Source organism: Prinia subflava, unplaced genomic scaffold (assembly GCF_021018805.1).
Source record: "Prinia subflava isolate CZ2003 ecotype Zambia unplaced genomic scaffold, Cam_Psub_1.2 scaffold_63_NEW, whole genome shotgun sequence".
NCBI classification, from domain to species: domain Eukaryota; kingdom Metazoa; phylum Chordata; class Aves; order Passeriformes; family Cisticolidae; genus Prinia; species Prinia subflava.
Genome location: NW_026961070.1, coordinates 236614 through 263829, shown reverse-complemented (window position 1 = coordinate 263829; position 27216 = coordinate 236614). Strand labels below are relative to the sequence as shown.

Sequence of the window (27216 nt, the reverse complement as noted above, 5' to 3'; positions counted from 1 at the left end):
CTGACCCCTCTCTCCATTGGTCACCCTCAGGCTGAGCCAGAGCCGGAAGGGAGCGATGATTGGCTGCCAGGCGAGAGGCGCGCTGTGATTGGCCGGTTCCTGGAGAGTGTCGCGGCATCGGTGAGGGGGCGGGGCCGGGGTCGAGGGGGCGGGGCCTGGGTCGAGGGGGGCGGGGGACATCGCGACATGGCCCGCCCCCTCCCGCGGGGGGCGGAGCCTCGGAACGGCCCCTAAAAATGCCCTGAAAGTGCCCCTTAAAATGCCCTGAAAGTGCCCCACAGGTACCCACAGGTACCCCACAGGTACCCACAGGTACCCACAAGTGCCCACAGGTGCCCCACAGGTACCCACAAGTGCCCCCAGGTGCCCCCAGGTGCTCCACAGGTGCCCCACAGGTACCCACAGGTGCCCCACAGGTGCCCCACAGGTACCCACAGGTACCCACAGGTGCCCCACAGGTACCCACAGGTACCCACAGGTACCCACAGGTACCCACAGGTTCCCCCCAGCGTGCCCCCAGGTGCCCACAGGTGCCCCACAGGTACCCACAGGTTCCCCCCAGGTGCCCCCCAGGTGCCCACAGGTGCCCACAGGTGCCCCACAGGTGCCCCACAGGTGCCCCACAGGTGCCCACAGGTTCCACAGGTGTCCCACAAGTGCCCCACAGGTACCCACAGGTGCCCACAGGTTCCCCACAGGTGTCCCACAGGTACCCACAGGTGCCCCACAGATACCCACAGGTGCCCACAGGTACCCACAGGTGCCCCACAGATACCCACAGGTGCCCCACAGGTGCCCCCAGGTTCCCCACAGGTGCCCCACAGGTGCCCCACAGGTGTCCCACAGGTTCCCCACAGGTACCCACAGGTGCCCCACAGGTGCCCCCAGGTGCCCCACAGGTACCCACAGGTACCCACAGGTGCCCCGGTGCCCGTGGGTGCCCCTGAGCGCCCGTACCTGTCCCCAGGTGAATGCGGCAGTGAGGGAGGGGCCGCCCCCGCCCAGCAGCCGCCCCCTCCCCCCCCCCACGGGGGGGCTGCGGGGGGACCCAGCCCTCCCCCGCCCCACGAGTGGTGAGTGGGGGCCTGGGGGGGCTGGGAGGGGGGTTTGGGGGTGGGGTTGGGGGTCTTGGGGGTGGTTTGGGGCTTATAGGGATGGTTTGGGGGTCTTGGGGCTGTTTTGGGGTTGTAGGGGTGGTTTGGGGTGGGTTTGGTGGGTCTATGGGGGTGGTTTGGGGGTCTGTGGGTCTGGGTTTGGGGGTTGTGGGGCTGGTTTGGGGTTATGGGGCTGTTTAAATGGTTGTAGGGGTGGTTTGGGGTGGGTTTCAGGGTCTATGGGGCTGTTTTGCGGGTCTTGGGATGGTTTGGGGTGGTTTGGGGTGTTATGGGGCTGTTTTTGGGGTCTGTGGGTCTGGGTCTGGCGGTTGTGGGGCTGTTTAAGGGATCCGTGGGGCAGGGTTGGATCTGTGGGGTTGTTTAAGGGATCTGTGGGTCCGGGGCGGGTCCATGGGGCAGGGATGGATCCGTGGATGGATCTGTGGGTCTGGGGCAGATCCGTGGGCAGGGATGGATCCGTGGGTCCGGGGCAGGTCCGTGGGGCAGGGATGGATCCGCAGGGCAGGGATGGATCCGTGGGATGGATCCGTGGGTCCGGGGCGGGTCTGTGGGGCAGGGATGGATCTGTGGGATGGATCTGGGGGTCCAGGGCGGGTCCGTGGGGCCGGGGCGGGTCCGTGGGGCAGTTTAAGGGATCCGTGGGTCCGGGGCGGCTCCATGGGGCAGCCCCTCACCCCCGGTGCCCCCCAGGCCGATGCATCGCGCCGTGGAGCCCCTGGGGGGCCGGGCCGGACGGGACCCCTTCGCCGTGGGGAGCCTGGGCTGCGGCGGGGGCTGGGCCGGCTGCCCCCCCGGGCCTGGCTGCCGCCCCCCAGGTACGGTCTGACCCCCAAGTGACCCCTAAGTGACCCCCCTGACCCCTAACTAACCCCTAAGTGACCCCCCTGACCCCCACACTGACCCCACACTGCCCCCTCCGGGCCTGGCTGCCGCCCCCCAGGTGAGACCCCTGACGCCTAAGTGACCCCTAAGTGACCCCCCTGACCCCTAAGTGACCCCCAACTGACCCCAAAGTGACCCCAAAGTGACCCCCTGACCCCTAACTAACCCCTAAGTGACCCCCCCTGACCCTCAACTGACCCCACACTGCCCCCTCCGGGCCTGGCTGCCGCCCCCCAGGTACGACCCCTGACCCCCCAAGTGACCCCCTAAGTGACCCTAAGTGACCCCAACTGACCCCTACACTGACCCCACTGACCCCTAAGTGACCCCCCCTGACCCCTACACTGACCCCTAACTGACGCCCCCATTAAACCCCCACTGACCCCAGTTAACCCCAATTAACCCAATTAACTCCCCCTGACCCAAATTAACCCCAATTAACCCCCCATTAAACCCCAATTAACCCAAATTAACTCCCCATTAACCCCCCCATTAACCCCAATTAACCCCAATTATCCCCCCCATTAAACCCCAATTAACCCCCCCATTAAACACCCACTGACCCCAATTAAACCCCAATTAACCCCCCCATTAAAACCCCAATTAACCCCCCCATTAACCCCCCACTGACCCCAATTAACCCCCCAATTAACCCCCCCATTAACCCCCCCATTAAACCCCAATTAACCCCCCCATTAAACCCCCACTGACCCCAATTAAACCCCAATTAACCCCCACATTAAACCCCAATTAACCCCCCAAGTGCCCCTCCCCCAGCCCAGGCATCCCCATATTTGGGGAGGGGTCTGCCCATCCCTTGGGGGTCTCCCCCATTTCCAGGGGTCTCCCCATTTCTGGGGGGTCTCCCCCTTTCCGGGGGTCTCCCCCTTTTTTAGAGGGGGGGTCTCCCCATTTCTGGGGGCTCTCCCCCTTTTTGGGGGTCTCCCCCCTTTTGGGGGTCTCCCCCATCCCCTGGGGTTCCTCCCCCATCCCCTGGGGGTCTCCCCTTTTTGGGGGTCTCCCCCCTTTCTTGGGGGGGGGTCTCCCCTTTTTGGGGGTCTCCCCCATCCCCTGAGGGTCTCTCCATTTTTGGGGGGTCTCCCCCATTTCCAGGGTTTCCCCCCTTTCCGGAGGGGTCTCCCCCATTTCCAGGGGGGGTCTCCCCCTTTCTGGGGGTCTCTCCCTTTTGGGGGGGTCTCTCCCTTTTGGGGGGTCTCCCCCCTTTTTGGGGGGTCTCTCCCCTGTTTGGGGGTCTCCCCCTTTTCCGGGGGGTCTCCCCCTTTTTTAGAGGGGGGTCTCCCCCATTTTGGGGGGGTCTCTCCTTTTCAGGGGTCTCCCCCTTCCCAGGAGGGTCTCCCCCATTTCTGGGGGGGCGTCTTCCCCATTTTGGGGGGGGTCTCCCCTTTCCGGGGGTCTCCCCCTTTTTTAGAGGGGGGGTCTCCCCATTTCCGGAGGTCTCCCCATTTCCAGGGGGGGTCTCTCCCTTTTGGGGGGTCTCCCCCCATTTCCGGGGGTCCCCCCTCACCCCGCCCCTCCCCCCAGGTGCTCCTCCAGCCTCGGGGCCGGCGCCGCTGCCCCCCCCCCCACCTGGCGCCCCCCCCCAGCGGGAATGGGGGCCCGCCCCTCCCCCACAAGGCCTTCTACCCCCCGGGGTAAGTGCGGACCCCCAAATGTGTCACCTGTCCCCCCCTAAATGTGTCACCCGTCCTTCCCTAAATGTGTCACCTGTCCCCCCAGGTGTGTCACCTGTCCTTCCCTAAATGCCCATTTTGGGGTGGTCCCTGTGAGGCTGAGCCCCCCCCCCCAATGTCCCCATGTCCCCTCAGTGTCCCCAATGTCCCCTGATGTCCCCAATGTCCCCTCTGTGTCCCCCCAGAGCCCCCCGGGCCCCCCCCGGAGCCCCCCCCCGGGCTGTGTCCGGGCTCTGCAGCCCTGGGACCCCCCCGGGCCCGAGGCCACCCCCGAGCTGGACGAGCCACCGAGCTGCCACCACGGGCGCCACCGCGGCCACCGGCCCGGGGACATGGGCCACCGGCCTGGGGACATGGGCCACCGGCCTGGGGACATCGGTCACCGCTCTGGGGACATCGGCCACCGCCCTGGGGACATCACCCACCGGCCTGGGGACATCGGCCACCGCCCCGGGGACATCAGCCACCGCCCCGGGGACATCGGCCACCGGCCTGGGGACATCGGCCACCGCCCTGGGGACATTGGCCACCGGCTTGGGGACATTGGCCACCGCCACGGAGATGTGGGCCACCGCCATGGGGACATGGGCCACCATCCTGGGGACATCGGCCACCGGCCTGGGGACATCAGCCACCGGCCTGGGGGACATCGGCCATCGTCACGGGGACATGGGCCACCGCCCTGGGGACATGGGCCATCGCTCTGGGGACATCGGCCACCGCCCTGGGGACATTGGCCACCGGCTTGGGGACATGGGCCACCGCTCTGGGGACACTGGCCATCGCCACGGAGATGTGGGCCACTGCCATGGGGACATCGGCCACCGCCCCGGGGACATCAGCCACCGCTCCGGGGACATCGGCCACCGCTCTGGGGGACATCGGCCACCGCCATGGGGACGTGGGCCACCGGCCCGGGGACATCGGCCACCGCGGGGGACGTCATCGGGGGCCACCGCGGGGACATGGCCGCCCGCATCGGGCGCCTGCAGCAGGTGGGGACACGGAGGGGGACGGGGCTGGGGGGGACACAGGAGGTGCCACCGCGGTGGTGGGGACAGCTGTGGTCACAGCCGGTGGCAGCGGCGGCGTTCCCATCCCTGGGTGACCCCGGGGGTGTCCCTGCGGGGTGACACTGGGGTGTCCCTGTGTCCCTTGGGGTGACACTGGTGTGTCCCTGTGTCCCTTGGGGTGACCCCAGGGTGTCCCTGTGTCCCTTGGGGTGTCACTGGAGGTGTCCCTGTGTCACCCTAAGGTGTCCGTCTCCTCCCCATGGGTGGCCCCAGGGTGTCCCTGTGGTCCCTGTGGGGTGACCCCGGGGTGTCCCCGTGTCACCCCGAGGTGTCCCTGTCCCCCCACGGGTGAGCCTGGGGTGTCCCTGTGTCCCCTGTGCGTGACACTGGAGGTGTCCCTGTGTCCCTTGGGTGACCCCAGGATGTCCCTGGGGGTGTCCCCGTGTCTCAGGGTGACCCTGAGGTGTCCCTGGGGGTGTCCCCAAGCTGTCCCCACATCCCTGGGGGTGTCCCCAAGGTGTCGCCGTGTCTCAGGGTGTCCCTAGGGGGTGTCCCTGAGGTGTCCCCATGTCCCCTGGAGGGTGTCCCCGGGGTGTCCCCAAGCTGTCCCCGTGTCCCCAAGCTGTCCCCGTGTCCCCAGGCCCAGCTCTGGAGTTTCCCCCCTGGCCCTGTGTCCCCCCCCCGTGCCCGGGCCCTGCCCCCCCTCCAGCAGGTCTGGAGCCTGCTGCACCCCGAGGTGAGGGGGGCTGGGGGCTGGGGAGGGGATTTGGGGGGATTTGGGGGGGCTGGGGGGGATTTGGGGTGTTAAAGGGGGATTGGGGGCTGCAGAGGGGATTTTGGGGGAGATTTGGGGGGGTTAAATGGGCTGGGGGGGATTTGGGGGGGATTTGGGGGCTGGGGGGGGATTTGGGGGGAATTTGGGGGGATTTGGGGGCTGGGGGGGATTTGGGGGGGATTTGGGGGGTTTGAGGGGCTGGGGAGGGGATTTTGGGAGGGGATTTTGGGGGTGTTCAAGGGGCATTGGGGGTGTTAAAGGTATTGGGAGAGATTTTGGGGGTGTTTGGGGGAAATTTGGGGTTAAAGGGGGTGGGGAGGGGATTTTGGGGGTGTTTGGGGGAAATTTGGGGTTAAAGGGGGTGGGGGAGGGGATTTTGGGGGTGTTTGGAGGGAATTTTGGGGTGTTAAAGGGGGATTGGGGGCTGGGGAGGGGATTTTGGGGGATTTAGGGGAATTTTGGGGGGCTTGGGGAATTTTGGGAGGGGATTTTGGGGATTTTGGGAGGGAATTTTGGGGATTTTGGGGGGATTTTGGGGTTTTTAGGGGAATTTTGGGAAGATTTTGGGGGGGCTGAGAGGATCATGGGGGGATTTGGGGGTTGGAATTTGGGGAGGGGGGCACTGGGAGCACTGGGGAGCACTGGGAATGGGGGGCTGGGGGTGACGCCCCCCCCCCCGAATCCCCCCCTCACCCCAGTTCCCCTCCCCCCCCCAGAAAAGGACGTTCCCGGCCAAAAGGGGGGGGGGCGCAGCTGAAGAGGGGGGCGGCCCCCCCCGACCCCCCCGCGGGGCAGCCCCTCCCCCCCGCCCAGCCCCCCCCGCCCCCCCCCCGAGGAGGCGCCCACCCCCCCTCAAACGGCGCCGCAGCGGCAGCCCCAGGTGGGGGAGGGGAGGGGTCTGGGGGGGGGCGTCTGGGGGGGTTAAAGGGGTCTGGGGGGGATTAAAGGGGTCTGGGGGGGTTAAAGGGGTCTGGGGGGGCACTGAGGGGTCTGGGGGGGCTTTAAAGGGGTCTGGGGGCACTGGGGGGGTCCGAGGGGCTCTGTGGGGTCTGGGGGGGCTCTGTGGGGTCTGGGGGGGCTGAAATGGGTCTGGGGGGCTTAAATGGGTCTGGGGGGCCACTGGGGGGGGTCTGGGGGCTCTAGGGGGGTCACTGAAGGGGTCTGGGGGGGCACTGGGGGGGTCTGGGAGTCACTGGGGGGGTCCAGGGGGCACTGGGGGGGCTCTGGGGGTCACTGAGGGGTCGGGGGGGCTGAAATGGGTCTGGGGGGCACTGATGGGTATGGGGGGCTCTGGGGGAGGTCTGGGGTCTCTGGTGGGGCATTAAAGGGGTCTGGGGGGCACTGTGGGCTCTGGGGGGCTCTGGGAGGCTCGGGGGGGGGTCCGGGAGGCTCTGTGGGGTCCGGGGGGTCACTGGGGGGACACTGTGGGCTCTGGGGGTCACTGGGGGCACTGGGGGGGGTCCGGGGGGCACTGGGGGGGTCCCGGGGGCTCTGTGGGCTCTGGGGTCACTGGGGGCACTGGGGGGGTCCGGGGGGCTCTGGGGGTCTCTGGGGGCACTGGGGATCACTGGGGGGCTCTGGGAGGGTCCGGGGGGCACTGGGGGGGGTCCGGGGGGCTCTGGGGGCACTGGGGGCACTGGGGGGGTCCCGGGGGGCTCTGGGGGGTCACTGGGGGCACTGGGGGTCCCCCCCGGGTGCCCCCCTGACCCCGCTGTCCCCAGGGGGGCTGTGGGGCGCTGCCCCCCCCCCGGGCCCCCCCCCGCCGTTCCCGGGGCTGTGGAGCCCCCTCCCCCCCCCCGCCGAGGCCTGGGCGCCCCCCCCGGCGCCACGGGGCACCCCCGGACAGACAGGTGGGACCCCCGAGGGTGTCACCTGTGTGTCACCTGTGTCACCCCCCTGTGTCACCTGTGTGTCACCGACCCTGTGTCACCCCCCCTGTGTCACCTGTGTCACTGACCCCTGTGTCACCTGTGTGTCACTGACCCCTGTGTCACCCCTGTGTCACCTGTGTCACTGACCCCTGTGTCACCCCTGTGTCACCCCTGTGTCACCCCTGTGGTCACCCCTGTCACCTGTGGTGTCACCGACCCTGTGTCACCACCCCTGTGTCACCTGTGTGTCCCTTGTGTCACCCCCAGTGTCCCCCCCATCCCCGTGTCCCCCCTCAGTCCCCCCCGCTGACCACTGTCCCCCCTGTCCCCCCCCCCGTCCCCCCTGTCCCTCTGTCCCCCCCAATGTCCCCCTGTCCTGCTGACCGCTGTCCCTCTGTCCCCATGTCCCTCTGTCCCTCTGTCCCTCTGTCCCCTGTCCCCTGACCGCTGTCCCTCTGTCCCCAGTTTCCCTCTGTCCCCAATGTCCCCCTGTCCCCCCTCTGTCCATCTGTCCCGCTGTCCCCTAACCGCTGTCCGTCTGTCCTGATGTCCCCCTGTCCCCTAACGCCATCCATGTGTCCGTCTGTCCCGCTGACCGCTGTCCGTGTGTCCCTCTGTCTCCCCATGTCCCCCTGTCCCCTAACGCCGTCCGTGTGTCTGTCTGTCCCCTAACGCTGTCCGATGTGTCTGTCTGTCCCGCTGACCGCTGTCCGTGTGTCCGTCTGTCCCCTAACGCCGTCCGTGTGTCCCCCTGTCCCCTAACGCCGTCCGTGTGTCCCCCTGTCCCCCTAACGCTGTCCGTGTGTCCCGTCTGTCCCCTAATGCCATCCGTGTGTCCCCCTGTCCCCTAACGCCGTCCGTGTGTCCCCCTGTCCCCTAACGCTGTCCCGTGTGTCCGTCTGTCCCGCTGACCGCTGTCCGTGTGTCCGTCTGTCCTCTAACGCTGTCCGTGTGTCCCGTCTGTCCCCTAATGCCATCCGTGTGTCCGTCTGTCCCCTAACGCCGTCCGTGTGTCCCCCTGTCCCCTAACGCTGTCCGTGTGTCCGTCTGTCCCGCTGACCGCTGTCCGTGTGTCCCCCCTGTCCCCTAACGCTGTCCGTGTGTCCGTCTGTCCCGCTGACCGCTGTCCGTGTGTCCCCCTGTCCCCTAACGCCGTCCGTGTGTCCCCCTGTCCCCTAACGCTGTCCGTGTGTCCGTCTGTCCCCTAACGCTGTCCGTGTGTCCCCCTGTCCTGCTGACCGCTGTCCGTGTGTCCGTCTGTCCCCTAACGCTGTCCGTGGTGTCCGTCTGTCCCCTAACGCTGTCCGTGTGTCCCCCTGTCCTGCTGACCGCTGTCCGTGTGTCCGTCTGTCCCCTAACGCTGTCCGTGTGTCCGTCTGTCCCCTAACGCTGTCCGTGTGTCCGTCTGTCCCCCTAACGCTGCCGTGTGTCCGTCTGTCCTGCTGACCGCTGTCCGTGGTGTCCCCCTGTCCCCTAACGCTGTCCGTGGTGTCCGTCTGTCCCCTAATGCTGTCCGTGTGTCCCCCTGTCCCCTAACGCTGTCCGTGTGTCCGTCTGTCCCCTAACGCTGTCCGTGTGTCCCCCTGTCCCCCTAACGCTGTCCGTGGTGTCCGTCTGTCCCCTGACGCTGTCCGTGTGTCCGTCTGTCCCGCTGACCGCTGTCCGTGTGTCCCCCTGTCCCCTAACGCCGTCCGTGTGTCCGTCTGTCCCCTGACCGCTGTCCGTGTGTCCGTCTGTCCCCCAATGTCCCCCTGTCCCCTAACGCCGGTCCGTGTGTCCCCCTGTCCCCTAACGCCGTCCGTGTGTCCGTCTGTCCCCTAACGCCGTCCGTGTGTCCCCTGTCCCCTAACGCCGTCCGTGTGTCCCCCTGTCCCCCTAACGCCGTCCGTGTGTCCGTCTGTCCGCAGGAGCAGCGCCTCGTGGCCCCCCCCGTTCCCCCGCCCCGCCCCTCCCCCGCCGGTGCCCCGGGCCCCCTCCCAAGTGACCTTAGGGCGGGCGGGGGAGGGGCGGCGCCCCCCGCCCCCCCCAGCCGCTCACCAGCGCCCACCGGCGTGCCTTGTGCCCCCCCCCGGGCACCCCCCCGGCCCACCAGCACCCGCGGCCCCCGCGCCGTGAGTCCGGACTGGGGACACTGGGAGGGACTGGGAATGGGGACACTGGGGACACTGGGGACACTGGGATTGGGGGGGACCACCAGCACCCGCGGCCCCCGTGCAATGAGTGGGGACACGGGGGGGACTGGGGGCACTGGGATTGGGATTGGGGACATGGGGGGACACGGGGGGACTGGGGGGAGTGGGACTGGGGGGACTGGGATTGGGGACACTGGGGTTGGGGGGACATGGGGGGGACTGGGGACACTGGGGACACTGGGACTGGGGACACTGGGATTGGGGACATGGGGGGACAGGGGGGACACAGGGACATGGAGGGACACTGGGACTGGGGGGGACATGGGGGGGATTGGGGACACTGGGATTGGGGGACACTGGGATTGGGGGGACACGGACTGGGGAACGGGGGGACACTGGGACTGGGGGACACTGGGACTGGAAGGACACTGGGACTGGGAGGACACTGGGACAGGGGGGATACTGGGATTGGGGACACTGGGGATATGGGGGGACACTGGGACTGGGGGGACACAGAGCTGGGAGAGGGAAAGGGGACACTGGGACTGGGGGGACACTGGGACTGGGGGACACTGGGACTGGGGGACACTGGGACTGGAAGGACACTGGGACAGGGGGGATACTGGGATTGGGGACACTGGGATATGGGGGGACACTGGGACTGGGGACACAGAGCTGGGGGGAGGGAAAGGGGACACTGGGACATGGGGGGGGACACGGAGAGCACTGGGTGGGGGGGGGATGACACAGGACCCCTCCCCCCCATTCCGGAATCTCACTAATGCCCCCCTCCCCCCTTTGTCCCCAAATGTCCCCGCAGGCTCCCGACCCCCCGGTACCAACCCCCGGAGCCGCCGGGGGCCGGGGGGGGGCCAGCGGGGGGGGTCCCCGCCCCCCACCTGCCCCCCCCCCCGCCCCTCCCCCCTGCTGCGCCCCCCCCGAGCCGCCCCCCCTGCCCTGGCTGAAGGAGCCGGGCGGGGGCGACCCCCTGGACGAGATCCTGTTCGGGGGACCCCCACCCAAGGGGGGCCCTGGGGGGGCCGATCCCCCTTTGGGGGGGTCCCCGGGGTCTTTCCCGGACCCCACCAGCACCACCCAGCACGGGGGGGGGGGCGCCCCCCACACCCCCCCTTTCCCTTACCCGGCCAAGGAGGAGGAGGAGGAGGAGGAGGAGCCCCTCCCCCACCACCACCAACCCCCCCCCAGCGATTTCTGGCTGGGGACCCCTCCCCACCCCCCCCCCTCTCCGAGAGCCCCCCCCGACGCCTCAGGAACCTCCCCCGCGCCCCCCCCCGCCGCCCCCAGCCCCCCCCCTCCCCTCGGGGGTCTCCTTCCCAAAGACCACCCCCCGCCCCCTCCCCCCACCCCCCCGCACCCCGAGCCCCCCTCCCCCCACCTTTACCCCCCCCTCCCCCGCCTTCCTCCGACCCTCCCGGGCCCCCCCCCCCCGCCTCTTCGATTTCGGGGCGCCCCCCTTGGACGATCAATTCGAGGAACCCCCCCGAGTTCGCCAAGATCCTGCCCGACGGCCTGGCCAACATCATGAAGATGCTGGACGAAGTCCATCCGGCAGGAGGAGGATGAGGGGGGCGCCGCCCCTCCCCCCACCCGCCCCCCTCCCCCACCCCCACCCCCTCCCCCACCCCCCCCTCCCGCCCCTCCCCTCCTGGCCCGCCCCAAAGCCCCTCCCCCCCTTCGGGACCCCCCCAGGCCACGGGGACCCCCCGGAGCCCCCCCCGCCCTTTACCCCTTCGGCAAACGGGACGACCCCAAAGCGCCGCCCCCGTTTTACAGCAGCAAAGCCCCCCCCGAAAAACCCGCGGGACCCCTCCCCAAACCCTCCCCCCCTTCCCCGCGCCCCCCCCACGCCCCCTCCCCAAATCTCTACCTCGCCCCCCGCCTGGGGCCCGCCCCCCGCGCCCCCCCCGGGCCGCAGCGAGTCGGAGGCGCTGGAGGAGATCAGCAGAGCCTGCGAGACCCTGGCGGAGCAGGCGGGCCGGCCCGCGCCCCCCCTGCCCCCCTGAGACCCCCCCCCAGCACCGCGACCCCCCGCCCCGGGCAGCCGCCGCCACCGCCGCCCCCCCGTCCCGGCACCGCGACCCCCGCCGGGGCGGCCCCCCGCCGCCGCCACCCCCCGCAAGGAGGAGCCGCCGCCCGCCGCCGCAGCCGCAACAACGGGAACGGGACCGGCCCGTGCTGGCCACGCTCGACCTGCAGAGCCCCGGCGTGCAGGAGAAAGGGGGAGCCCCCCCAAAGCTGGAGACAAAAGGGGGCGCTCCCCCAAACCCCCCCCCGGGACCCCCGGGCCCCCCGGCCGCCCTGGTCAGCTCGGCTGATCTGCTGAAGCTGCGCTCGCTGGGCGAGGGGCCCCCCAAGGAGCTCAAAATCCGCCTGATCAAGGTGGAGAGCGGGGCCGGGGGTCCCGGGGGGCTCCCCGCGCTCGGGGGGGGTCCCGGGGGGGACCCCGGGGTCGGTTCGGAGGTGGGGGAGCCCCGGGGGCTGCCGCTGGCTCAGTTGACGATCCGGCACAGCGCCGCCGAGGTGGTGCGGGCCAGCAAGTGAGTGCGGGGAGGGGGCTCGGAGCAACCGGGGGGGGGTCCCGGGGGGATTTTGGGGGGTCCCAGAGAGGTTTAGAGAAATCCTGGGGGGATTTTGGGGGTCCTATAGAAGTTTAGAGAAATCCCAGGGGGATTTTGGGGGGTCCCAGGGGGATTTTGGGGGTCCCACAGAGGTTTGGAAAAATCCTGGGGGGATTTTGGGGGTCCCACAGAGGTTTGGAAAAATCCCGGGGGGATTTTGGGGGTCCTATAGAAGTTTAGAGAAATCCCAGGGGGATTTTGGGGGTCCCAGAAGGGTCTTGGGGGGTTCATTTGGAGCTCCCTGCAGGGTTTGGGGTTGTTTTGGGGTGTTTTTGGGTGACTTTGGGTGTTTGGGGGATTTTGGGGTGTTTTTGGGGTTGTTTCGGGGTGTTTTGTGGGTTCCAGGGTGGTTTTGGGTGTTTTGGAGTGTTTTGGGGGTTGTTTCGGGGTGTTTTGGGGGTTTTGGGGGTTTCAGGGTGTTTTGGGGGGTTCCAGGGTGTTTTTGGGGTTGTTTCAGGGTGTTTTTGGGGGTTTTGGGGTGTTTTTGGGATGTTCCGGTGTGTTTTTGGGGTGTTTCAGGGTGTTTTGGGTGGTTTTGGATGTTTTTGGGTGTTCCGGGATGTTTTGGGGGCGTTTTTGAGCCATTCCAGGGTGTTTTTGGGTTGTTTTGCGGTGTTTTGGGCTGGTTTTGGGGGTGTTTTTGGGCCGTTCCAGGGTGTTTTTGGGTTGTTTTGCGGTGTTTTTGGGCGGTTCCGGGTCCCCACTGACGCTCCCCGCAGGCAGGCGCGGCTGAAGGGGCCGTTCCGTGAGTCGTACCTGTGCCCGGCGCAGTCGGTGAAGCCGCGAATCGACGCCCGCGAGCAGCTCCCGCGGGACAAGCTCAACCCGCCCACGCCCAGCATCTACGTGAGTGCTGATTGGCTGCTGCCCGCGGGCCCTGTCTGCTGATTGGCTGCTGCTCACAGCCCTGCCTGCTGATTGGCTGCTGCCCGTGGGCCCTGCCTGCTGATTGGCTGCTGCCCGTGGGCCCTGCCTGCTGATTGGCTGCTGCCCGTGGGCCCTGCCTGCTGATTGGCTGCTGCCCGCGGCCCTGCCTGCTCATTGGCTGCTGCCCGTGGGCCCTGCCTGCTCATTGGCCGCCACCCGTGGGCCCTGCCTGCTGATTGGCTGCTTGGCAGGGTCCCCTGCCTTCTCATTGGCTGCTGCCCATGGGCCCTGCCTGCTGATTGGCTGCTGCCTGCGGCCCTGCCTGCTGATTGGCTGCCTGGCAGGGTCCCCTGCCTGCTCATTGGCTCCCTGGATGGGTCCTCTGCCTCCTGATTGGCTCCCTGCCGGGGATCCCAGGGTGTCCCCGCTCCTGATTGGCTGGTAGCCAAGGTCCTGGGCATCCTTGCTGTTGATTGGCTGCCTGGCAGATCCCCTCTCTCTGCTGATTGGCTCCTGGCGGGATCCCTCCCCTCCTGATTAGTCTGTCATGGGCAGCTCTTCGTTGATTGGCTGCCAGAAGGGGATGCATCTGCCAGAGCAGCCCTGATTGGCTGATGGGACAGGAGACTCCCCCTCTGATTGGCTGCTGGGTGGGGCCTCCCTAGTGCTGATTGGCTGGTGGGTGAGGGCATTTCCCAGTGAATCCTGCTGCTGATTGGCTGCCGGCTCATGGCCTTTCAATCCTGATTGGCTGGCCAGACAAACCATCTCAGCACTGATTGGCCGGCTGGTTGGCCTACCTGAATCCCCATTGGCTGGTGAATGGCGAACCAGACCATCTGCAATCTGATTGGCTGATGGTCCTAACTATCTGCATCCTGATTGGCCGCTGAGCTGGTTGTTGCAGCGGAGGTGTCGGGCTGTGATTGGTCCCTGCATGAGGGTGCTGGGCCCTGATTGGTCTGTGCGTGAGGGCGCTGTGCTGTGATTGGTTCTTTTGCCGGGTGCTGATTGGCCCCTGCCTGAGGGCGGCGGTTGCTGATTGGTCCCTGCCTGAGGGCGGCGGTCGCTGATTGGTCCCTGCCTGAGGGCGGCGGTCGCTGATTGGTCCCTGCCTGAGGGCGGCGGTCGCTGATTGGTCCCTTCCTGAGGGCGGCGTTCGCTGATTGGCCGCCGCTGTTCCCGCCCAGCTGGAGAGCAAGCGCGATGCCTTCTCACCGGTGCTGCTGCAGTTCTGCACCGACCCCAAGAACCCGATCACGGTGATCCGCGGGCTGGCGGGGTCCCTGCGCCTCAGTGAGTGACACAAAACCCTGAAAAACACCCCAAAAACACCCCAAAACACCCCAAAATCCAAAAAACCCACCCCAAAACACCCCAAAAATATCCAAAAATCCCTGAAAAACACCCCAAGAACCCGATCACGGTGATCCGCGGGCTGGCGGGGTCCCTGCGCCTCAGTGAGTGACACAAAATCCCTGAAAAACACCCCAAAACACCCAAAAATACCCCAAAATCCAAAAAAACCACCCAAAAATACCCCAAAAACAGCCCAAAATACCCCAAAACCACCCCCAAGAACCCGATCACGGTGATCCGCGGGCTGGCGGGGTCCCTGCACCTCAGTGAGTGACACAAAACCCCAAAAACACCCAAAAATCCCTGAAAAACACCCAAAAATACCCCAAAATGGCCCCCAAACCCTCATCCCTGTCCCCTGTCCCTGCACCTGTCCCTGTCCCTGTCCCCATGGCAGCCCCCTGACCCCCCTGGGGACCCCCCAAAATCCCAAATTGCCCCGTTTTTGGCAGACCTGGGGCTGTTCAGCACCAAGACCCTGCTAGAGACCCCTTGTCCCTGTCTCCAGCCATTGTCCCCATCCCTGTCCCTCTCCCTGTCCCTGTGTCCCTGTCCCCATCCATTGTCCCCATCCCTGTCCCTGTCCCCTCAGGACCCTTCCTGTCCCCCCTGACCCCCTGGGGACCCCCCAAAATCCCCAAATCCCCCCATTTCTGCAGACCTGGGGCTGTTCAGCACCAAGACTCTGGTGGAGACCCCTGCACCTGTCCCTGTCCCCAGCCATTGTCCCTGTCCCTGTCCCTGTCCCCTGTCCCTGCCTCCCCCCCGTGGGACCCCTTCCACTCTGGGGACCCCCAAAATCCCCAAATCCCCCCATTTCTGCAGACCTGGGGCTGTTCAGCACCAAGACCCTGGTGGAGACCCCCTGTCCCTGTCCCTGTCCCTGTCCCCGTCCCCACCATTGTCCCTGTCCCCTGTTCCTGTCCCCTCAGGACCCTTCCTGTCCCTTTCCCATCCCCCTGACCCCCCTGGGGACCCCCAAAAACCCAAAATCCCCCCATTTCTGCAGACCTGGGGCTGTTCAGCACCAAGACCCTGCTGGAGTCCCCTGCACCTGTCCCTGTCCCCTGTCCCTGTCTCCTGTCCCTGTCCCCAGCCATTGTCCCCAGCCATTGTCCCTGTCCCTGTCCCTGTCCCCTGACCCCCCTGGGGACCCCCAAAATGTCCCAAACTCCCCCATTTTTGGCAGAGCTGGGGCTGTTCAGCACCAAGACCCTGCTGGAGACCCCTGTCCCTGTCCCTGCACCTGTCCCTGTCCCCTCAGGACCCTTCCTGTCCCCATCCCTGTCCCCTGTCCCTGTCCCTGTCCCCATGGCAGCCCCCTGACCCCCTGGGACCCCCCAAAAACCCAAAATCCCCCCCATTTTTGCAGACCTGGGCCTGTTCAGCACCAAGACCCTGGTGGAGGCCAGCGGCGAGCACGCTGTGGAGGTGCGCACGCAGGTGCAGCAGCCCTCGGACCAGAACTGGGACCTGTCGGGGACGCGCCAGGTGTGGCCCTGCGAGAGCAGCAGGTCCCACACCACCATCGCCAAGTACGCCCAGTACCAGGCGTCCTCCTTCCAGGAGTCCCTGCAGGTGAGGGGAGGGGACGGGGACACACCTGGGGACACACCTGGGGACAGGGGACACACCTGGGAACAGGGGACACACAGGGGACACACCTCAGGGACAGGGGACACACCTGGGGACACACCTCAGGGACAGGGGACACGCCAGGTGTGGCCCTGCGAGAGCAGCAGGTCCCACACCACCATCGCCAAGTACGCGCAGTACCAGGCGTCCTCCTTCCAGGAGTCCCTGCAGGTGAGGGGAGGGGACAGGGACACACCTGGGGACAGGGACACACCTGGGGACAGCCACAGGGACAGGGACACACCTGGGGACACACAGGGGACACACCTGGGGACAGGGCATGGGCCAGGTGTGACCCTGTGACATCAGCCAGGTACGCCCAGTACCAGGCGTCCTCCTTCCAGGAGTCCCTGCAGGTGAGACAGGGACACACCTGGGGACAGGGACACACCTGGGGACAGGGGACACACCTGGGGACAGCCACAGGGACAGGGACACACCTGGGGACACACCTGGGGACACACAGGGGACACACCTCAGGGACAGGGGACACGCCAGGTGTGACCCTGACACATCAGCCAGGTACGCCCAGTACCAGGCGTCCTCCTTCCAGGAGTCCCTGCAGGTGAGACAGGGACACACCTGGGGACAGGGACACACCTGGGGACAGGGGACACACCTGGGGACACACCTCAGGGACAGGGGACACACCAGGTGTGGCCCTGCGAGAGCAGCAGGTCCCACACCACCATCGCCAAGTACGCGCAGTACCAGGCGTCCTCCTTCCAGGAGTCCCTGCAGGTGAGACGGGGACACACCTGGGGACACACCTGGGGACACACCTCAGGGACAGGGGACACTCCAGGTGTGACCCTGTGACATCAGCCAGGTACGCCCAGTACCAGGCATCCTCCTTCCAGGAGTCCCTGCAGGTGAGACAGGGACACACCTGGGGACAGGGACACACAGGGGACACACCTCAGGGACAGGGGACACACCTGGGGACACACCTCAGGGACAGGGGACACGCCAGGTGTGACCCTGACACATCAGCCAGGTACGCCCAGTACCAGGCGTCCTCCTTCCAGGAGTCCCTGCAGGGGAGGGGAGGGGACAGGGACACCTGGGGACACACCTGGGGACAGGGGACACACAGGGGACACACCAGGTGTGACCCTGACACATCAGCCAGGTACGCCCAGTACCAGGCGTCCTCCTTCCAGGAGTCCCTGCAGGTGAGGGGAGGGGACAGGGACACGTGGGGACACACCTGGGGACAGGGGACACACCTGGGGACAGGGGACACACCTGGGGACACACCTCAGGGACAGGGGAAACACCAGGTGTGACCCTGTGACATCAGCCAGGTACGCCCAGTGTCCCTGGGCTGTCCCCAAGTGTCCCCTGGTATCCCTGAGTGTCCCTGAGGTGTCCCCAGGCTGTCCCCTGGTGTCCCCAAGGAGCTCCAAGAGTCCCCTGAGTGTCCCCAAGTGTCCCCTGGTGTCTCTGCAGTGTCCCCAGGTGTGCTCGGGGTGTGTCCTGGAGTGTCCCCAGGTGTCCCCAAGTGTCCCCCGGAGTTCCTGGGTGTCCCCAGGTGTCCCCCGGCGCCCGGAGGGGCTGAGGTGACACCCGGAGGGGCTGAGGTGACACCTGCAGGGGCTGAGGTGACACCGGGGTGACGTTGTCCCCACAGGAGGACAAGGACAGCGAGGATGAGGAGGCCGAGGAGCCCGACAGCACCACCGAGACCCCGCCCAGGTGGGGACAGGGCCACCGTCCCCTCGTGGGGACATCCTGGGGGACAGGGCCACCGTCCCCTCGTGGGGACATCCTGGGGGACAGGGCCACCGTCCCCTTGTGGGGACATCCTGGGGGACAGGGCCACCACCGTGGGGGGACATCCTGGGGGACAGGGCCACCACCGTGGGGGGACATCCTGGGGACAGGGCCACCGTCCCCTCGTGGGGACATCCTGGGGGACAGGGCCACCACCGCAGGGGGAGGGCCCAGCGTCCCCAGGGGTCCCCAGGGTGTCACTGGAGGGGTCCCAATGTCCCCAGGGTGGCACTGGGGGGGTCCCAATGTCCCCAGAGGTCCCCAGGGTGTCACTGGGGGGGTCCCAATGTCCCCAGGGTGTCACTGGGGGGGGTCCCAATGTCCCCAGGGTGTCACTGGGAGGGTCCCAGCGTCCCCAGGGTGTCCCCAGGGTGTCCCCAGGGGGTCCCCCAGCCCTGCAGGGGTGACACGTCCCCTCCCCCCGTGACCCCGTGTCCCCCCCAGCCCCCCCGACCAGAAATCCCACCAGATCATCAAGTTCGGGACCAACATCGACCTGTCGGACGCCAAGAGGTGACACCGGGGACACCGCGGTGGCACTGGGACACTGGGGTGGCACCAGGGGGACTGGGGAACATCGGGGTGACACCGGTGTGGCATTGGGGACACCGGTGTGGCACTGGGACACCAGGCTGGCAGGGGGACACCGGGGTGACAGGGGGACACCGGGGTGGCACTGGGGACACCGGGGTGGCACTGGGGACACAGAGTGACATGGGGTGACACTGGGGGGGTGGGGACACCCCTGGGTGACACTGGGGACACTGAGGTGACAGTGGGAAGGGTCAGGGCCACTTGCAGGTGACAGGGTGGGTGTGGGAATCTTGGGGCAGGTGACATTCCCAAGTGGCTGCCACCCCACAGGTGACACTGGGGGGGGTCACAGCCTCTCTCAGGTGACACTGAGGTGACAATGGGGGGGTCACAGCCTCTCTCAGGTGACACTGAGGTGATAATGGGGGGGTCACAGCCTCTCTCAGGTGACACTGGGGGGTCACAGCCTCTGTCAGGTGACACTGAGGTGACAATGGGGGGGTCACAGCCCCTCAGAGGTGACCGCCCCCCGTCGCCCCGGGGCAGTTACCCCCCCCCGGGACAGGTGCCACCCCCCAGGTGACACCGCTGTCCCCTGCTGTCCCCTGCACAGGTGGAAGCCGCAGCTGCAGGAGCTGCTGAAGCTGCCGGCGTTCATGCGTGTGTCCTCCACGGGGAACATGCTAAGCCACGTGGGACACACGATCCTGGGCATGAACACCGTGCAGCTCTACATGAAAGTGCCCGGCAGCCGCACGCCAGGTGAGCGCACCTGGGACACACCTGGGGACACCTGGGGACACACCTGGGGACACCTGGGGACACACCTGGGGGTACCTGGGGACACCTGGGGACACCTGGGACACACCTGGGGGTACCTGGGGACACCTGGGGACACCTGGGACACACCTGGGGGTACCTGGGCACACCTGGGGACACCTGGGACACACCTGGGGATGCACCTGGGGACACACCTGGGGACATACCTAGGGACACCTGGGGACGCTCCTGGGGACACACCTGGGGACGCACCTGGGAACACCTGGGGACACACCTGGGGACGCACCTGGGAACACCTGGGGACACACCTGGGGACACCTGGGGACACACCTGTGACGGTGTCCCCCGCAGGCCACCAGGAGAACAACAACTTCTGCTCGGTGAACATCAACATCGGCCCCGGCGACTGCGAGTGGTTCGCGGTGCACGAGCACTACTGGGAGACCATCTCGGCCTTCTGCGACAGGTGGGCGGGGCGTGCATAAAAGGGGGCGTGGTTTGCACAAAAGAGGGCGTGGTTTGCCTAAAAGAGGGCGTGGTCAGTGAAAGGGGCGGGGCTATCGGGGCAGCACTGCTGGGAGACCATCTCAGCCTTCTGTGAAGGGTGGGCGTGGCCTGGGGAAAGGGGAGGGGTCTAGGAAAATGGGAGGAGCCTGCAGAAAAGGGGAGGGGCTGAAGAAAAGAGGGCGGGCTCAGGGAAGGGGGTGTGGTCTCAGAAAAGTGGCGGGGTCTGCAGGAAGGGGAGGAGCTGTGGTAAAACAGGAAGGGCTAAAGAGAAAAGGGGTGGGGCTTAGGGAAAGGGGAGGGGCAAATAAAGGGGGGCTAGGGGAAAAGGGGCGGGGCAAATGAAGGGGTGGGGCTAGGGGGAAAGGGGCGGAGTGTGTATAAAGAAGCCAGCAAACCATAATTAGTGTTAATTACTGGGTGGAGTCAGTGGGTGTGTCCTGATAATGCAGGGGTGTGGCCACATGGGGGCGTGTCCAAGTGTAGTGGGTGTGGCCACATGGGGGCGTGTCCAAGTGCAGTGGGCGTGGCCATCCCCCTCTTCCATCACTGTGGAGGTGCTCGAGGTGCTCAAGGTGTGGTGGGAAGGGGCGTGGCTCAATGGGTGTGGCTCAATGGGTGTGGCTCAATGGGTGTGGCTCTGGGCGTGGCTCAATGGGCATGGTTCAGTAGGCGTGGCTCAGTGGGTGTGGCTCAGTGGGCGTGGCTCAGTGTGTCTCATTGGCCGTGGCTCAGTGGGCGTGGCTCAGTGGGCGTGCCTGTTGGTGGGAAGGGGCGTGTCTCAGTGGGCGTGGCTTAGTGGGCGTGTCTCAGCGGGCGTGCCCCACAGTGGGCGTGTCCATAGGCGGGAAAGGGCGTGGCTCAGTGGGCGTGTCCCCGCGGGCGTGTCCCACAGTGGGTGTGTCCCACAGTGGGCGTGTCCCAGTGGGCGTGCCCCACAGTGGGCGTGTCTCAGCGGGCGTGTCCCAGCAGGCGTGCCCCACAGTGGGTGTGTCCCACAGTGGGCGTGTCCCAGCAGGCGTGCCCCACAGTGGGCGTGCCCCGCAGTGGGCGTGTCTCAGCGGGCGTGTCCCAGTGGGCGTGTCCCACAGTGGGTGTGTCCCACAGTGGGCGTGCCCTGCAGTGGGCGTGTCCCGCAGTGGGCGTGTCCATAGGCGGGAAGGGGCGTGCCCGCAGTGGGCGTGTCTGTGGGCGTGTCTCAGCAGGCGTGCCCTGCAGTGGGCGTGTCTCAGTGGGCGTGGCTCAGTGGGTGTGTCCCAGTGGGCGCGCCCCGCAGTGGGCGTGTCCATAGGCGGGAAGGGGCGTGCCCGCAGTGGGCGTGTCTCAGTGGGCGTGCCCCGCAGTGGGCGTGTCCCAGTGGGCGTGTCTCAGTGGGCGTGTCTCAGCGGGCGTGCCCCTCAGTGGGCGTGTCTCAGCGGGCATGCCCCACAGTGGGTGTGTCCCACAGTGGGCATGCCCTGCAGTGGGCGTGTCTCGGTGGGCGTGTCTCAGCGGGCGTGCCCCACAGTGGGCGTGTCCATAGGCGGGAAGGGGCGTGCCCCGCAGTGGGCGTGTCCCAGTGGGTGTGCCCCACAGTGGGCGTGTCCCGCAGTGGGCGTGTCCAGCGCTGACCACGCCCCCGCGCAGGCACGGCGTGGACTACCTGACGGGCTCGTGGTGGCCCATCCTGGAGGACCTGTACCGCTCCAACATCCCGGTGTACCGGTTCGTGCAGCGCCCCGGCGACCTGGTGTGGATCAACGCCGGCACCGTGCACTGGGTGCAGGCCACGGGCTGGTGCAACAACATCGCCTGGAACGTGGGGCCGCTCACCGGTGAGGACTGGGGACACTGGGGACACTGGGGACACTGGGGATACTGGGGATACTGGGGATACTGGGGATACTGGGGACACTGGGGATACTGGGGATACTGGGGACACTGGGGATACTGGGGACACTGGGGATACTGGGGATACTGGGGATACTGGGGACACTGGGGATACTGGGGACACTGGGGACACTGGGGACACTGGGGATACTGGGGATACTGGGGACATTGGGGACACTGGGGACATTGGGGATACTGGGGACACTGGGGATACTGGGGCTACTGGGGATACTGGGGACACTGGGGACACTGGGGACACTGGGGGAACTGGGGACACTGGGGATACTGGGGATACTGGGGACACTGGGGATACTGGGGACACTGGGGATACTGGGGATACTGGGGATACTGGGGACACTGGGGACACTGGGGATACTGGGGACACTGGGGATACTGGGGATACTGGGGACACTGGGGATACTGGGGACACTGGGGATACTGGGGACACTGGGGACACTGGGGATCCTGGGGACACTGGGGATACTGGGGATACTGGGGATACTGGGGACACTGGGGACATTGGGGATACTGGGGACACTGGGGACACTGGGGATCCTGGGGACACTGGGGATACTGGGGATACTGGGGACACTGGGGACATTGGGGACACTGGGGACACTGGGGATACCGGGGATACTGGGGATACTGGGGACACTGGGGACACTGGGGACATTGGGGATACTGGGGACACTGGGGACACTGGGGATACTGGGGACACTGGGGATACTGGGGATACTGGGGACACTGGGGATACTGGGGACACTGGGGACATTGGGGACATTGGGACACTGGGGACACTGGGGACACTGGGGATACTGGGACACTGGGGATACTGGGGACATTGGGACACTGGGGACACTGGGGATACTGGGGATACTGGGGACACTGGGGATACTGGGGATACTGGGGATACTGGGGACATTGGGGACAGTGGGACACTGGGGACACTGGGGATACTGGGGACACTGGGGATACTGGGGATACTGGAGGCACTGGGGACATGGGGACATCGGGGACAGTGGGGACACTGGGGACACTGGGGATACTGGGGACAGTGGGGACACATCCCGGGCGTGTGGGGTGCACAGGGTGTCTGGGGGTCTGGGGAGTGTGGTGGCCATAACGCTGTCCCCTCTGTCCCCATTGTCCCCTCTATCTGTCCCCTCTGTCCCTTCTGTCCCCCCTGTCCCTGTCCCCTCTGTCCCTGTCCCCTGTGTCCCCTGTGTCCCCGGTGTCCCCTGTGTCCCCGGTGTCCCCTGTGTCCCCTGTGTCCCCTGTGTCCCTGGTGTCCCCTGTGTCCCCGGTGTCCCCGGTGTCCCCGGTGTCCCCGGTGTCCCCTGTCCGTATCCCTGTCCCCTGTGTCCCTGGTGTCCCCGGTGTCCCCGGTGTCCCCTGTGTCCCCTGTGTCCCCGGTGTCCCCGGTGTCCCCGGTGTCCCCTGTGTCCCCGGTGTCCCCTGTGTCCCCTGTCCCTGTCCCCAGCGTACCAGTACCAGCTGGCCCTGGAGCGCTACGAGTGGAACGAGGTGAAGAACGTCAAGTCCATCGTGCCCATGATCCACGTGAGCTGGAACGTGGCCAGGACCGTCAAGATCAGCGACCCCGACCTCTACAAGATGATCAAGTGAGGGGACACACCTGGCACACCTGGGGACACCTGGGGACACACCTGTGGACACCTGGGGACACACCTGGGGGCACCTGGGGATGGCCTGGGGACACACCTGGGGACACCTGGGTGCACCTGAGGGCATCTGGGGACACCTGGGAATGGCCTTGGGGCACCTGGGGAAATCTGGGGGCACCTGGGCACACTTGGGGACACCTGGGCACACCTGGGGACACACCCGGGGACACACCTGGGGACACCTGGGGACATCTGGGGACACCTAGGGGCACCTGGGGACATCTGGGCACACCTGGGCACACCTGGGGGCACCCGGGGACACACCTGGGGACACCTGGAGACACCGCCCCAGGTGGTCTCAGGTGGCCCCAGGTGACCGCAGGTGGCCCCAGATGGCCCCAGGTGACCGCAGGTGCCCCAGGTGACCCGGGTGTGTCCCCCCCCAGGTACTGCCTGCTGCAGTCCATCAAGCACTGCCAGGTGCAGCGCGAGAGCCTGGTGCGCGCGGGGAAGAAGATCGCGTACCAGGGCCGCGTCAAGGACGAGCCGGCGTATTACTGCAACGAGTGCGACGTGAGTCACCGGCACCGGCACCGGCACCGGCACAGCCGGGGCAGTGTCACTGTCATTGTCACAGCCAGGGCACCGGCACAGCCAGGGCACTGTCACTGTCATTGTCACAGCCGGGGCACTGTCACTGTCACTGTCAAAGCCAGGGCACTGCCACTGTCACTGTCAAAGCCGGGGCACTGCCAGGGTCACAGCCAGGGCACTGTCACTGTCATTGTCACAGCCAGGGAACTGTCACTGTCATTGTCACAGCCAGGGCACCGGCACAGCCAGGGCATTGTCACTGTCATTGTCACAGCCGGGGCACTGTCACTGTCATTGTCACAGCCAGGGCACTGTCACTGTCACAGCCGGGGCAGTGTCACTGTCATTGTCACAGCCGGGGCACTGCCAGTGTCACAGCTGGGGCACTGTCACTGTCACTGTCAAAGCTGGGGCACTGTCACTGTCACTGTCAAAGCCGGGGCACTGCCAGTGTCACAGCCGGGGCACTGTCACTGTCACAGCCGGGGCAGTGTCACTGTCATTGTCACAGCCGGGGCACTGCCAGTGTCACAGCTGGGGCACTGTCACTGTCACTGTCAAAGCCGGGGCACTGCCACTGTCACTGTCACTGTCACTGTCACTGTCAAAGCCGGGGCACTGCCAGGGTCACAGCCAGAGCACTGTCACTGTCATTGTCACAGCCAGGGCACTGCCGGTGTCACAGCTGGGGCACTGTCACTGTCACAGCCGGGGCACTGTCACTGTCATTGTCACAGCCAGGGCACTGTCACTGTCACAGCCGAGGCACTGCCACTGTCACAGCCAGGGCACTGTCACTGTCACAGCTGGGGCACTGCCAGGGTGTGTCACTGTCAGCCGGGGCACTGTCACTGTCACAACTGAGGCACTGGCACCAGCACAGCCAGGGCGCTGCCAGTGTCACAGCCACAGCACCGGCACTGGCATGGCACTGTCACTGTACACTGTCACTGCCAGTGTCACAGCCAAGGCACTGGCACTGTCACTGTCAGTGTCACAGCCTGGCACTGCCATGGCACTGTCACTGTCAATGTCACAGCCTGGCACTGCCATGGCACTGGCACTGTCAATGTCACAGCCTGGCACTGCCATGGCACTGGCACTGTCAGGGCCGTTGGCTGTCCCTGCCCGTCCCCATGGCCGTGGGCTGTCCTTGGCCATTGCACTGACCATTGCTATGGCCACTGCCCGTCCCCATGGCCACTGCCCGTCCCTATGGCCACTGCCCGTCCCCATGGCCACTGCCCGTCCGTGCCCACCAGTGACTTCTGCCCATTGGTGACCACTATCCACCCGTGCCCCTCGGTGACCTCTGCCCGTCCCTGTCCCTCAGTGCCCTCTGCCCACCTGTGCCCCTTGGTGACCGCAGCCCCTCAATGACCTCTGCCTGTCCCCATGGCCACTGCCCGTCCCTGCCCCTTGGTGACCACTGCCCACCTGTGCCCATTGGTGACTGCTGCCCCTCAGTGACCCCTGCCTATCCCTGCCCATCCCTGTCCCTTGGTGACCTCTGCCCATCCCCTGCCCACTGGTGACCCCTGCCCACCTGTGCCCCTCGGTGACCACTGCCCATCCCTGCCCATCAGTGACCCCTGCCTGTCCCCTGCCCCTTGGTGCCCCCTGCCCGTCTGTGCCCCGGTGACCTCTACCTGTCCCTGTCCCCGGTGACCTCTGCCCCTCGGTGACCTCTACCTGTCCCTGCCCCTCAGTGACCTCTGCCCACCTGTGCCCCTCGGTGACCTTTGCCCCTCGGTGACCCGTGCCCACCTGTGCCCCTTGGTGACCTCTACCTGTCCCTGGCCCTTGGTGACCACTGCCCGTTCCACTGCCCATTCCCTGCCCACCAGTGACCACTGCCTGTCCCTGCCCGTCAGTGACATTTGCCCCTTGGTGATCTCTGCCCACCTGTGCCCTCGGTGCCCATCAGTGCCCCCGGTGACCTTTGCCCCCCAGTGACCTCTGCCTGTCCCTACCCGTTCCTCTGCCCACCTGTGCCCCTGGTGCCCACCTGTGCCCCTCGGTGACCTTTGCCCCTTGGTGCCCCCTGCCCACCAGTGACTGCTGCCCACCTGTGCCCCTCGGTGACCTCTACCTGTCCCTGCCTCTCGGTGATCCCTGCCTGTCCCTGCCCATTCCTCTGCCCACCTGTGCCCCTCGGTGACCCCTGCCCGTCCGTGCCCCCCGGTGCCCACCTGTGCCCACCTGTGCCCCCGGTGCCCACCTGTGCCCACCTGTGCCCCCGGTGCCCACCTGTGCCCCCGGTGCCCACCTGTGCCCCTCGGTGCCCACCCGTGCCCCTGGTGACCTCTGCCCATCCCCGCCCCCGGTGACCTCTACCCACCTGTGCCCCTCGATGCCCACCTGTGCCCCTCGGTGCCCACATGTGCCCCTCAGTGACCCCTGCCCGTCCGTGCCCCCGGTGCCCACCTGTGCCCCCGGTGCCCACCTGTGCCCCCGGTGCCCACCTGTGCCCACCTGTGCCCCCGGTGCCCACCTGTGCCCCCGGTGCCCACCTGTGCCCCCGGTGCCCGCTGTTCCCGCAGGTGGAGGTGTTCAACATCCTGTTTGTGACCAGCGAGACGGGCGGGCGCAACACGTACCTGGTGCACTGCGAGGGCTGCGCGCGGCGCCGCGGGCCCGGCCTGGCCGGCGTCATCGTCCTCGAGCAGTACAAGACCGAGGAGCTGATGCACATCTACGACAGCTTCACCCTGGTGAGGGCTGGGGACACCTGGGGACACCTGGGGACACCTGGGGACACCTGGGGACACCTGGGGACACACCTGGGGACACCTGGGGACAGGTGGGGATGGCTGGGGACACACGGGGACACCTGGGGACACCTGGGGACACACCTGGGGACACCTGGGGACACCTGGGGACACCTGGGGACAGGTGGGGATGGCTGGGGACACACGGGGACACCTGGGGACACACAGGGATACACCTGGGGCAGTACAAGACCAAGGAGCTGATGCAGATCTACGATGGCTTCACCCTGGTGAGGGATGGGGACAGGTGGGGACACCGGGGGACGGCTGGGGACACCTGGAACACACCTGGGGACATACAGGGACATGTGGGGACACCTTGGGACAGCTGGGGACACACCTGGGATAGCAGGACACACCTGGGGACGTGGGGACACACCTGGGGACACCTGGGGACACACCTGGGCAGCAGCGACCCCCCGGGGTGGGCACAGGACCCCTCCCCACGGGGACACCTGCGCAGGGACCGTCCCCTGCCGGTGTCCCCAGGGTGGGGGCCGCCCAGGTGACCCCTCCCCCTCCCCTCCCCCCTCCAGGTGACGCCGCCGACCCCCAGATGAGCCCCCGGTGGGGGAGGGGCCCGGGGCTCCCCCTGCCCCTCCCCCCACGAACACTTTTTATTTATTCGCGGAGAAATCGCCCCAAAACCGCCCCGGACGGCCGGGACGCCCCTCCCCCACCGCGGGGGGAGGGGGGGGTTGGGTGGAAACTCCGGATTTTCTACAAAAACCGATTTCTAGCGATTTTCAGAGCCCCGCCCCCACCGCCCCTCCCCCCCCGCGTG

General features: G+C 66.8%; 1 protein-coding gene across 1 annotated transcript; it reads left to right on the top strand.

Annotated features, from left to right (window-relative positions):
- KDM6B (lysine demethylase 6B) lies at window positions 1-27216 on the top strand. Its single transcript, XM_063425284.1, has 25 exons — window positions 1-120; window positions 968-1073; window positions 1806-1930; window positions 3540-3649; window positions 3880-4683; window positions 5342-5437; window positions 6193-6356; window positions 7198-7326; window positions 9255-9327; window positions 10300-10481; window positions 10820-11048; window positions 11162-11470; window positions 11517-12037; window positions 12838-12964; window positions 14176-14281; window positions 15717-15922; window positions 17613-17677; window positions 18200-18268; window positions 18903-19051; window positions 19421-19535; window positions 21200-21387; window positions 22923-23064; window positions 23514-23640; window positions 26205-26375; window positions 26969-27216. The coding sequence occupies exons 3-25, from the start codon at window positions 1810-1812 to the stop codon at window positions 26990-26992; spliced, it is 4227 nt and encodes a 1408-aa protein (XP_063281354.1). The 5' UTR covers window positions 1-120; window positions 968-1073; window positions 1806-1809; the 3' UTR covers window positions 26993-27216.